Source organism: Physeter macrocephalus, chromosome 8, assembly GCF_002837175.3.
Source record: "Physeter macrocephalus isolate SW-GA chromosome 8, ASM283717v5, whole genome shotgun sequence".
Lineage (NCBI taxonomy): Eukaryota > Metazoa > Chordata > Mammalia > Artiodactyla > Physeteridae > Physeter > Physeter macrocephalus.
Genome location: NC_041221.1, coordinates 14,908,330 through 14,921,386, shown reverse-complemented (window position 1 = coordinate 14,921,386; position 13,057 = coordinate 14,908,330). Strand labels below are relative to the sequence as shown.

The window sequence follows — 13,057 nt, the reverse complement described above, 5'->3', positions numbered from 1 at the left end:
TGAGGGGCAGGGACAAGGCCAGGGCAGGACAGGACAGCCTTGCCAGCTGTGCCTGCTAGCTGTTTCAGCGTGGGTGTCGGGAAGGGGGGGACCCACACCGCTGAGCACTACGCCTCCTGCTCTGGGGGGTCGTGTTCATCGTGCTAAGCGGCCGCTCACTCGCTTGCCCACGGCTGGGGCTTCTCTGTCTCCCTGGACTCCACCCATCACCCCTGCAGCCTGCCCTATGCCCGACACGAGGTCAGGCGCTCAGGCCTTGGAGCACAGGGGCACCTGGCAAATGTGGCCGGGCAGAGGGCAGGCCCACAGGCAGGGCAGGGGCCCCCGGTGTGGGGCTGGGAGGCGGGGGGGAAGGCAGAGAGCCTGGTGGGGTCCCTCGGCCCCTGACTTTGCTGAGCTGCAGCCTGGCCTGGGGGTGGTCCAGGCCTGTCCTCCACCTCCACGTGGTCCCGAAGAAGCCCGGTCAGACGGCCCTGGTTTACATAAGCAGCCTCGCTCTTGACAACAGCCTGGGACGTGCCAGCCGTGTGGAAGGAGCCATTCCTTCCAGCTCCTGTCCAAAACCAGAGCCGCCTCCAAGTGATCTGTCACTGACATTCACGCAAATGGACACCTGGAGGTTGAAATGATTTTAACCTTCCTCCATACAAAGCAAAGATCAAAACAACACAGCGTGCAGGCTTATGGAATTGGGTCAAGCACCACAGGATTAAACATGCCGGGCTGCAATTAAAAAAGCAAAACAAAGCCAGACAGACAACGTTTGGACGGGGCAGAAGAGAAGCTGCCGTGGGGCAGAATGAAGAAACATTCCATAAAGTCGGCGAGGGGGCCCTGTACCCCTTATTTAGTTCTGTGACTTGTTAAAGATGCACGTGTTTCTTTGACAACCACCTGGGAGACAGGTTGACTCAGAACCAGTACAATGTGTATGTCGTGAACCCAGATTAGTAACTCCCACAGCTGAAAACAGTTTCTCAGTGGCCACTTCTGCGGCCCCGCGTGAATAAGGCACCCTAGAATGCACTCTTCAGCCTTCGGCAATGCCCTTGTGACCTGAAATGCACGGGGGAATAAACTAGAACTGGCCTGGAGAGGACCAGGCATGAGAGCTGAACAAGGAAACTTGGAGGCCTCCATTTACAGTGAGACACCGAGGCCAGGGAAAGTCAGTACTGCAGGCTCAGGACCCCTGAAGGCCCGGGCAGAACTCGGACCTCAGGGTGCTGGGTGGAGTGCACAGCGGCACACAGGACACACAGGCTCTGGCACACCCCCTCCTGCACACGTGCACACAGGCTCCTGCACCCACACCCACACGGCAGGACGGTCAGCAGGGCCAGGCCACCTGCAGCGCTAGCACGGGGCGCTGCATGTGGCTCGTGTCCCTCACAGACCCAATAAGCAAGCAGACCACAGACCCAGCTCTTCAGATTCCCCACCTAGTGGAATGAGGCCATGGAGGCCTGAAAACAGGGAACACATAGGGGAACACAGTTCAAAGGCATCCCACGTTCCTCAAAAATTCAAGGGAAAAAGCCAGGGAGAAACATTTCTGCCTCAGCTTAAACCCGCTTCTTCAAATTCTAGACGTGCCTTTTCAAGAGCCGATCAGGAATGATGTTCCTGCCCGATCACATTATTGCATCGACCTCCTTTCTTAAAGTTTCCTTTTTCATGGCTCGTCTTCGCTCCCTGGCACTACTCCCGGCTGACACCATATCACGGACTAAAGAGGGTAAAATACAGCATGGTGCCACTTCAAACACATGCCATTGTTCCATGGTGAGCCTGACTTTGCTACACATTCTTGGTAAACAGACAAGCAGACAAGGGCCGCTTCACAGCCACTCACCTTCCCCCATAAGCAGGCTGGACGAGTCAGAGCAGGCCCATAGATAGCGTGTGTTCACACTCGTGGTGACCTAGCGCATCACAGCCAGAACTGGCGATTCACGGGAGGACCAGCTTTGGTCGTGGAGCCCACCGACCTGAAACGCAAAGCACAGGGGCAAGTGAGCTTACAAATTAGGACCTTGTCCATCGGGACTGAGCTTCAGCAGAACTGCTTTCTTGTGTTCAACAGAGCAGCAAGCATTTCTTAAGACTCAGGTGTGAGACGCGCGGAATGTGATGAAATGCCAGTGAGAGCTCATCGTGGGACCCGCCCTACGCGCCCCGGAGGGGGCCTCCACTGCACAGATGAGCAGTCTAGAAGAAGTGCTTGGTAAAACTGTATACACTTTTGAGAATATAAGTGAAACAGTCAACTTCCTACTTGCAATATTTAGTATATTTATATGTATATATACTGATTTTAAAAGTTACGAAACTATATATTAACTTAAACACGCTGCTGGTTTTCTACTTTACCGCTGGTATAATCATTTCACTTGAACCCTTCCATTTCAGCATGCAATCCGTCCACCTCGTCTTTTTCAGAGTGCATCATTTTCTCCTTGGTCTAAGTTTCTTGACTCTTCACTTTTTGAATTCACATTGTTGCCCAAACAGGAAACTTCATTCCCAGGCACAAGAACTCAAGTTCATAACATACCCTCTTTGCTATTTTTCAAGTCCAGGTGTGACGACCTCTGCACGTTATTGTCAGGGATGCCTTAAAAGGCTCTTTACAACAGCATCCAACATTTGGAATTGTGAGGTCAGAGCACCAAAAATAATGAGAAGCCCATGTTAAATTTCTCCGTCTCTCTCCATGTCAATCAAGTAACCATTTTAGGCAATAAACAACATCACTGAGTCTGTTTCAAGCTAAAATATCTTACCCATATAATCTGTTGAGGTTCAAAATGAAATAAATGAGAAAATACGAAATGAAAGGAAATGCCATGAAGGTGACATTGAGTAAAACCCTCCCTCTTTCACAGGGGCAGACGGTGTCTCCACTGGTGCAGGAAAAGGGTCAGCGTGTTACTGACTGGAGGATCGGAGAGGCCTGAAGGTCACGAGTGGGAACTCATGAGAAAGCAATGGAAGAACAAGGGATTGTCTTGGCTCCCTTGCCAATTAGAAAAGAACAGTCTTACAGATGTAGGGAACAAACGTATGGACACCAAGGGGGGAAAGTGGGGAGTGGTGGTGGTGGTGTGATGAATTGGGAGATTAGGATTGACATATATACACTAATAAGAATAAAACAGATGACTAATGAGAACCTGCTGCATAAAAAAATAAATAAATAAAATTAAAAAAAAAAAAAAGAAAGAACAGTCTTGTATGTACAGTGCCAGGAAAACTGACAGCACACACCAGAGAATGCACTTGCATCCTTACTTTACACCACATGCAAAAATTAACTTAAAATAGATCAAAGACCTAGACTTAAGAGCTAAAACTATAAACATCTTGAAGAAAACACTGGAAAAAAATTTTTCATGGCATTGGATTTGGCACTGATTTCATGGATATGACACCACAAAGCACAGGCAGCAACAAAAAGTAGATGAACTGGACTTCATCAAAATGGAGAACTTCTGTGCATCAAAGGGCACTAATAAGAAGGTGAAAATACAACCTACATAATAGAAAATATCGGCAAATCAGATACCTAAGAAGGGATTAATATTCAGACTATATATGAAACTTCTACAACTCAACAATAAAAAACAATTAAGAAATATACAGGGCTTCCCTGGTGGCGCAGTGGTTGAGAATCTGCCTGCCAATGCAGGGGACACGGGTTCGAGCCCTGGTCCGGGAAGATCCCACATGCCGCGGAGCAACTGGGCCCGTGAGCCACAACTACTGAGCCTGCGCGTCTGGAGCTTGTGCTCCGCAACAAGAGAGGCCGCGACAGCGAGAGGCCCGCGCACCGCAACGAAGAGTGGCGCCCGCTCGCCGCAACTAGAGAAAGCCCTGACACAGAAACGAAGACCCAATGCAGCCAAAAATAAATAAATAAATAAATAAATAAATAAATAAATAAATAAAAGAAATATACAAAGGATTTGATATATATTTCTCTAAGGAAGATATAGAAATGACCAATAAGCACAGGAAAAGTAACTCAACATCATTCGGCATTAGAAAAATGCAAGTCAAAACCACAATGAGCCATGTAGGATGGCAATGATAGTAATAATAATGAAAATTATAATAATAATGAGAAGAAACAGAAAATAACAAATGTCAGCAAGGCTATGGAAAAACTGGAATCTTCATACATTGCTGGTGGAAATATAAAATGATATAACCCCTTTGGAAAACAGGCTGGCAGTTCCTCCACAAGTTAAACCCAGAGTTCCTATATGACCCAGCAACCCCACTCCTAGGCATACACCCAAGAGAATGAAAATATACGTCCAGAAAAACCTGTACATGGATGTTCACAGCGGTGTTGTTCATAACTGTCAAGAAGTGGAAACAATCCAACGTCCATCAACTGATGACGGTGGATAAACAAAACGTGGCACATCCTTGTAACGGGATGTTATCCGGCCACAAAGAAGGGGATGAAGTACTGACCCGCGTGGCAGCGTGGATGGACCTTGAAGACATTATGAGGAGGGAAAGAAGCCGGCCGCGGAAAGCCACATGTCGTGTGCTCCCATTTACAGCAAACGTCCAGAACAGGCAAACCCACAGGGCCAGAAAGTAGACCCACGGTTCCTTAGAGCTGAGGAGAGAGGGTGATGGGATGGGTGTGGGGTTTCTTTTGGGGCGATGAGAACGTTCTGTAATTAGAGAGTGGCGATGGTTGCACACCTTTGTGAGTATGCTAAAAACTACCAAAATGTGCCATTTTAGAGTATGAATTGTCTGGTATGTGAAGGATACTCAATTAAAAAGAACAAAGGTAATAAATACTCAAAAGTTTTTTTAAAAAAGGCAATGGAAGAGACCTCGTATTAAACATCGCAGAGTTAACATGTGTTTCCTCCACCGTTACAGAAACTGCACTGAAACGATGCTCACAAAATAAGACAGCACAAACCCACAAGCACTAAGAAGTCAGGAGGAGCGAGAAGAGCCAACAAGAGCTTTCAGCACAACCCTGGGATCTGGGAAGTGGGTGAAAATGTGGTAAATAAGGAGCAAAGCAGAGACACTGACACCGCAGCCTCTAAGGGGAGAAGCCACCCGGAAGCCGGCCGTTCGCCCCCTATTCCAGGAAGAGCAGGGCCTGCAGGCACCGACTGGTTCCACAGGTCAGAGGGGCAGGGAAGTGGGTGGAAACAGCAGTAACAGTTAGAATTGTCTGTGAGGAAGCATTAGGGCCTCAAGCGCCATGGCACCGTTGTCACCAATCAAGTACTCCTGTTCCCAGGGACACCCAGAGGTTCCCTCCTGGGAAAGGGTGACTCTTCAGGACAGAAATGCCGACATCAACCCGGGAGCGTTACGGGGACGAGAGCTGAAAGAACAATGAGACCTCGTGCTCCTCCCTGAGGCTCTCGGCGTCCCAGCAGACAGGGTGACCCTCACAGTAAGCCACATAAAGTAGAAAGAGCGCGACAGCAGTTTCTGATGACAGCGCAAGAAAACCAGAAATTAATGAACTAAAAGACATTCGATTTGAAGTTTATATCACCCTGGAAACCTCTGAAGGGAACTCGTTTACTAAACATACAGCCCGACCTGGCACTAGGTTTGGTAAGAAGCACCACGCGACCAGCAACGCGGAGCGTGACGTGACAGACTCGTTTGCGCAATGACCCACTTCTCCCAACATCAGCCACAGCTTCAGGGAGCGGGACCCCGAGCTCCCTGTGGAGCCAGAGGTGGTGAGCGACGGGGACGGTCTCGGAGGGAAGGCTCTGCCGTTCTCTTTTCAAACCTCAACTGGTGCTGGAAAGGGGGGTGACAGAGGAGGTAAAGTGGGGTTCACGGCTCCCCTCTTCACCTCGGCGGCCGCCCCTCGCTGTGCGACCCACTTAGTGACAACAGGAGCAGTGGTTTTCAGCGGCTCGCTGAACAGCCCGCCACAACGAATCAGTTTCAAAGGACCAGAGCCCGAGGACGGCACATCCCCTCCCAGGCACAGTGCAGACAAAAGCAGCCCATCGAGCCGCGAACGACACCCACGCGCACACAGGCAGACACACGCATGTGCGCGCGGGCACGAGCGGCTCCACTGCCGTCTGCACCCTCACGTGGGGCCTGGCTTCACCGGAAGGCCTGAGACATCGGATGGCCGGGAGCAGGGCTGTCCTGCTCTCCACTGGGCGTCCTCTGTGAGCCCTCCTGCCGGGAAGCTGGGCGGCAGGAGGGGGTGGGGGCAGGCGGGCAGGGTGCTTTAGGCCATTTGAAGAGGGGGCAGGTGGGACCTGCGGGAAACAGGGATGTGAGAGGATTTTGATAAATCATGATATTTTAACACCGGCAATCTGGCTGCTGGTGTGGAAGCCAGGCTGAAGGTGAAAAGCGGCAGGAGAGGAAGCCGGGAGAGAATTCAGGAGATTACCGGCTAATCCAGCCAAGAGATGATGGTGAGGAAGTGCCTCGATGCCCCAGAGCCCGCGAGGGGTCAGTCTGAGGAGCGACCCCAGGGCCAAACCAACAAACCGCCCATCTGGCGGGGACGCCACGGCACCCCCGTCACAGTTCACACAAGGACAGTGAACACGGAGCAAGCTGTGGAATATCGTGTGTGCGTAAAGCTTCACCGGACATTTAGAGGTTGTACATTCTCCTAAAACTCTCAGAGAACAAAACCAAAATTGACAATGTTCGAACTCATAATGCAAGTTTCAACCAATTTTGAAGACATGGAACGAGGAGACCATGCCTTCCACCCGGAGGGCAATTAAACTAGAAATCATCAGCAAAGAGATAACTCTATGACCCTCCTGGACATAACGCTTTTAAATGATTCTAAATAAGACGTGGATAGGAATGACATAATGAAATTAGAAAATCACGAGGGCTTCCCTGGTGGCGCAGTGGTTGCGCGTCCGCCTGCCGATGCAGGGGAACCGGGTTCGCGCCCCGGTCTGGGAGGATCCCACGTGCCGCGGAGCGGCTGGGCCCGTGAGCCGTGGCCGCTGGGCCTGCGCGTCCGGAGCCTGTGCTCCGCAACGGGAGAGGCCACAGCAGACGGAGGCCCGCATACCACAAAAAAAAAAAAAAAAAAAAGAAAATCACGAGACCTCAACAATAATAAAAGTGCCGCATGCCAAAATTTGTAGCATTCAGCTACAATAGAACTTACAGGAAAACTTACAGCTTTTAAAAGCCTATACTAGGAATAAAGTCAGAAAACTAGTGAATAGAAAATCCAATTTTAGAAGTTAGAAAAATAACAGAAAGTATCCACAGAAAATAGAAAGAAGGTAATTATAATAAAGAATAGATCAGTAGTTACAAAAAAAGAACCAATTGTGAAAATGAACACATATAAAATTTGGTTCTTCAAAAAAGGCCCCAAAATATACAACCTTCTGATGACGCTGATCAAGAAAAATAATCCAGAAGGCACAGATGACTGGAGTAATTCGAAGGAACACCAGGCCTCCTGGTTGCGGCCAAAATGAAGCAGACGCACTTCTCCCTAGCTTCCTGCTGAGCACAACTAAAAACCCTGTGTCAAACATGAAACAAGCCCAAGAACAATGGGAAAGGTGGAGAGAAGGTGCCCGGATGCGCCCTGAGCTATGAAGGCTGACACAACAGTGAGTTCACCTTTGTGTTTTGTTTTGATTCCCTCCTGTTTATTCTAGGCTCGTCACTGGAAAAGCCTGCGACCAAAAAATGCCAAAGAACGCCGGAAGACCACTGCCCTCCAGGCGAAGCTGACAGGGGGACGCGTGCATACACACGCACCCACATCAGAGGGGCTCCCACCCCTCGGGAGCGAGGGGCTCCTCCCTGTGCTCAAGGGATCGGGGAGGCCAGGGGCTGCCGGGGTCTCCACCCGGGCCCACTGTGAACAAGGTTCCCCTACCCATGTCACTAGAGGCCTGCTAAGACAGGACATTTTTATAAGATCCAGAATATCATAACATTGCAACCAAACTTTCCAGGACACAAACAAAAATCGCTTGCCATACCAAAAATGAGACTAGGAGAATCTCAACATGAAAGAGAAAAGAAAATCAATAAATGCCAACACCGAGATGACGGAGATATTAGAATTGCCTGACAAGGATTTTAAAGCTGCCATCACAAAAATGCTGCAGTGAGCATGTATGAACATGCTTAAAGCAAATCTCTAAAAACCTCAGCAAGGAAATGGGAGAACTGAACCAGCAAATTACCAAAATCCAATCAAAATGAAAGAGACAACCTCAATATGCCTACAGCCATTAAAGACATGAAAACCTGTAATAAAAACTCCAGAAAAAAGAAATCTCCAGGCCCAGATGGTTTCACTGGAGGATTTTACCAAACATGTAAAAGCAAATGAACATAAGCCTTAGACACTCATAGAAAATAGAATACTTCCCAACTCATTTTGTGAGGCTACTGTTACCCTGATACCAAAACCGGAGATAAGACAGTACAGAAAAAAAAAAAATATATATATATAGACCAGTCTCGCTCATGAACATCCACACAAATAGACTAAATATTTTTTTTTTTAATTACCAAATGAGGGACTTCCCTGGTGGCGCAGTGGTTAAGAATCCGCCTGCCAATGCAGGGGACACGGGTTCGAGCCCTAGTCTGGGAGGATCCCACATGCCGCGGAGCAACTAAGCCCGTGCACCACAACTACTGAGCCTGCGCCCTAGAGCCCATGAGCCACAACTACTGAAGCCCGCACGCCTAGAGTCCATGCTCGCAGCAAGAGAAGCCACCGCAATGAGAAGCCCACGCACCATAACAAAGAGTAGCTCCCGCTCGCCGCAACTAGAGAAAGCCCGAGTGCAGCATCAAAGACCCAACGAAGCCAAAAATAAATAAATTAATTAATAAATTTTAAAAAAATCTTTAAAGAAATTAGCAAATGAATCCAGCAATGTGTAAAAGAGTTATGTACCATGGCCAAGTAGGATTTATCCAGATATGCAAGGCTGGCTCCATGTTAAAAAAAATCCATCAGTATAATCTACCATATCAACAAGCGAAAGCATAAAAGCCATATGACTATATATAAAACTCATTTGACAAAATTCAACACCTAATTCATGATAAAAAATACCAGCCAGTTAAGAATAGAGGGAAATTATGTCAACTTGATAAATAGCATCTATAAAAAACCTACAGCTATCATCACACGTACGGTGATAGAATGAATGCTGCCGACTAAGATCGGGAACAAGCACGGCTGTCCACTTTCACCACTCTTGTCCAACATGTTACTGGGAGTTCCAGCCACTGTGATAGGCAAGAAAAAAAATCAGAGGCATTTAGGCTGAAAGAGAAGAAGTAAAACTATCATCTCTATTTGCAGATGATATGATTTTCTACCTAGAAAATCTTGAGGAATCTATAAACAAAACAAAACTCCTAGAAATAATAAGTGAGTTCAGAATGGTGCGGAATATGAGTCATACACGAAAAGTAACTGCATTTCTGTGTACTAACGGTGAACATATATCAGCCAAAATTTAAAACAACGATTTAAAATCACTCAAAAATACAATGAAACACTTAGGTACACACTTAATGAAACTTATGCAGGCCCTGTCTGCTGAAAAATGCAAAATGCTGATGAAATAAAGAAACATAAGTAAGTGGAGAGACAACGCTATATCCACAGATTGGAAGACTCAACATAGTTAAGACATCAGCTCTCTCCAGATTGGTCTCGGGCTCAATGCAGTTCCTGCAAAAGTCCCAGCAAGGTTTTGTAGACACAGACAAGCTCATTCTAAAATGTATATGAAAAGAGAAGAATAAAGCAGGAAAAATCCCTCAATTTGATAATAAGGCTTACTTTGTAGCTACGGTATTCAAGAGAGTGTGGTGCTGGCATCGGGGGTACACACATCAGAGGACGAGAAGGGAGAACCCAGGAGCAGACCCAGCACAGAGGCTTGGCTCCTCTCCGACAGCGGTGAAAGGAGTCCCACTGAGAAAGGTGGTCTCCCAACAAAAGGTGCTGGTACAGGGGACCCTCGCCCTAAGCCTCACACCTCACACAAATATTAACTCAAAATACCAACACAAATACTAACTCAAAAGCCTCACACCTCACACAAATACTAACAGACACAGAGGTGAAGCAAGAAACTACAAAACTTTTAGGAAAAAAACAGGAGAAGAATCTTCAGGACCTAGGGGCTAGGCAAAGAGTTCTTAGACTTGACACAGAAAGCATGAACCACGAAAGGAAAAACTGATAAACGGGTCTTAATCAAAATTGCCAACTTTTGCTATGCCAAAGACTCTGTTAAGAGAATGAAAAGCCCAGCCGATGCCCCCCACACCCGGGCCGCCCTTCACCCACATCCCCATGTCACAAGCTCGGCCACCACTCCTGGCCTCCAGAGCCCACTCCCCTGGCCCCAGCAGCCTTGCAGCCCTCCCCCAGCAACTGGCTTCCAGAAGGCGCTTCTCTCCACTTGTGTGCCCCCTCGTTGCAGGCCTGGAGTAGAGGCACAATGCAGATTTTGGATGAGTGAGAATATAAAGAGATGAGGAACCCTGATGCACAGCGGGCCCCCTGAGAGCAGGGGAGGCCAGTACGGTGCCTCGGGTGGGACACAGGCTAGAGTCTCTCACCACGGCCCAGCCTGATGTAGCCAGGGCCCCCGCAGCGCCCTGACTCACCACTCCCTCGGGGGTGGGGCAGAGCGTGGAAGGGGCTAGGCCATGTCTCCTGACACCTGGAGGGGAACCAGAGTCCACCGGGGACTAAAGAGGGGCACCAGGCGGCCCGCAGACCAGCCGCGCTCACCCGGCGTGGGGACGAAGCCCGGCCGACGCCCGCACCCTGCAGGGTCAGCAACAAACTCACGCAGGTGGCCCTCCAGCCGAGGCCCGAGAGCGGCCGCCTGGAGGAGGTGGGCAGGCCCCAAACCAACAGTCCATGGGCAGGAAAGACGAAGGAGCAGGGCTCCTCTCCAGGCTCACGGCTCTGGCCCTCAGGTCAGAGGGTCTGCCGTGCACTCGGTGACAAACTCGGCGTCGCCCTGGGGCAGAGATGCTCCCAGTCCCACCGGGCACGCTTGGCCAAGTACTTGCTCTGCCAGCCAAATGTGAGCAGGGTGACACGTGTCACTCCTCTGCCCTGGTGACAAGCATCCTCAAGATGCCAGAGTGACTTCAGCTGATGCGTGGCCCGTGCAGGCCACAGAGACCTGGGACTCATGGTGATTGCAGTGCAGCTGGGCCACGCTGGCCATTACAGAACCTGCTGGTGGGGCCGGGCGGGGCCGCAGGGCGGTGCACCAGGCAGAGGCTGCAGAGGCTGCGGTGGTACCGAGCACGAGTGCCTCCTGCACGGAGGAAGCAGACAATTTCCCGGAAGAGATTACAGCTCCAGGCAAGAGCCCGAGGGAGGAGCACTTAGGAGCACATCTGTATTCCGACACCGAGCTCAGGAAGGTCCGCGGAGAAGAATCCAGGGAGAGTGGGGAGTGGGCTGGGGCCAGGGGTGCAGCTGTTCTGCCCCCAGAGCGACCCTCAAGCTTCCCGTCTCTAAACTTCTTTCCTCCCTTATACTCACTGGGGACACCACGGCGCTTTTTTCCTTCTGGGGGGTGTGTATCACCATTCACCTTACTAGACGTTGAAACTGAGCCACCTTAAATATTTTATCTATTAATTCATTTAAAAACAACTGTAAGAAACCTGGCACAGGTTAACAAAAGTAAATCTTCATGAATAACTAAATTTTCCCAAACAAAAAAATTAGTGTGAAGTGTGGCCTTGTTGCCTATTTTTGTAAGTCTCTTTAGGGTCTGGCTTCATGGAAGAAGCTGGATTCTCTTATCTGCTCCTGTGTTTACTCTGTTGTGATTGCTTGTTTTGCTTGAAGTCCGTGCAGACAGCAGGCCTCAGGGAGACGGGCAGCTGGGAGAGGCCTGCTCAGATACCAGGGAACACAGCCTTCCTCGTCACTATGCCTAAACTCAGCAAGGGTAATTTCTTAAAGGTTAGCTGCAAACTGCAATCTGAAACCACATGGAAAACCACAAGGAACTTTCTGAACACTGTCACACTGTAAAAGCCTTGGTCTGCCCTAAACTTTGATTGTCTTTTACCCAAGCATGATTGGTCATATGGAAACTGATTCACTGAGTCATGCAGATCTCCTAAATGTGGACAGATTTTATCACTCAATACCAAAAACAATCACACTTGTTAATATCACCACTAAGCACCACAGAAAAGTCTTAAGGTCTGAGGGAGCAGTGGACAGTGGTAGATAAAAATTTTGGACAATTCTAACTTTGCTGAGCCCTCAAAGGTCATAGTTGGCAGCAAAACCCTCGGATGTAACCCCAATCATTTCTGAGAAAGTGCCTGTCCAATACCCAAGTCCAGACACCTGCCCACCAGGTGTCCCTCCAAGTGGCCGTGCTTCCTGCATGGTGTGGTACACAGGCGGGGCAAGGACGGCGCTCGAGGCTCGAGATCTATCGGATACAAGGAGTAAGCGCGCTGCCCCGAGAGGACGTGGCTGGGTGAGTCTGGCTGAGAACGCAGGGGCCACTAGCAGAGCCTCCAGGGGCTCAGGCCCAAGAGTAGAAGCGCCCCAGCTCAAGCGGCACTCAGTGAGAGGGGAAAGGCGCAACCAGCACTATGGAAATAGTCATTTTTGACCCTGCAGGTCCCTTGCAAGGGTCTCTGGGACCCTAGGGGACCCCTAGGGCTCCACGGGTCATGCTCTGAGGACCACAGCAGTAGAGGGTAAGACTGAGAATGTCTTTGGGTGACAAACACTTGTTAAAATTCAACTTAATGACAAGAATCTGGTTAAGGAGGCGGCCAGCACACCCTCAATCGGCTTGGGAGGCGGCAGGTCTGAGGTCAGGTGCTGCAGGGCCGGTCCCTCCTGTGGTCTCTCCTTGGTGTGCAGACAGCGTCTTCTCCCTGGGTCCTCCCGTGGCCTTTCCTCTTGGGGGCTCACTCCTGGTGTCCCTTCCTCTTCCTATCAGGACACAGCCCTAGTGGGTTACGACCCCACACTTATGACCTCATTGAA

At 49.6% G+C, this 13,057-nt stretch overlaps 1 protein-coding gene across 9 annotated transcripts in view; it reads right to left on the bottom strand.

Annotated features, from left to right (window-relative positions):
- The window catches only part of PCBP3 (poly(rC) binding protein 3), a 206,488-nt gene that overhangs the window by 53,019 nt on the left and 140,412 nt on the right, over window positions 1-13,057 (bottom strand). For 7 of the 9 annotated variants that reach the window (XM_028492737.2, XM_055086472.1, XM_028492738.2 and 4 more), the window contains one exon: window positions 1,856-1,991. The exons of the other annotated variants lie outside the window; for them this stretch is intronic. In XM_028492737.2, the coding sequence (XP_028348538.1) occupies window positions 1,856-1,865 (10 nt within the window). In that variant the 5' untranslated portion in view covers window positions 1,866-1,991. The remainder of the gene's footprint in view (window positions 1-1,855; window positions 1,992-13,057) is intronic. 9 annotated transcript variants of the gene reach the window in all.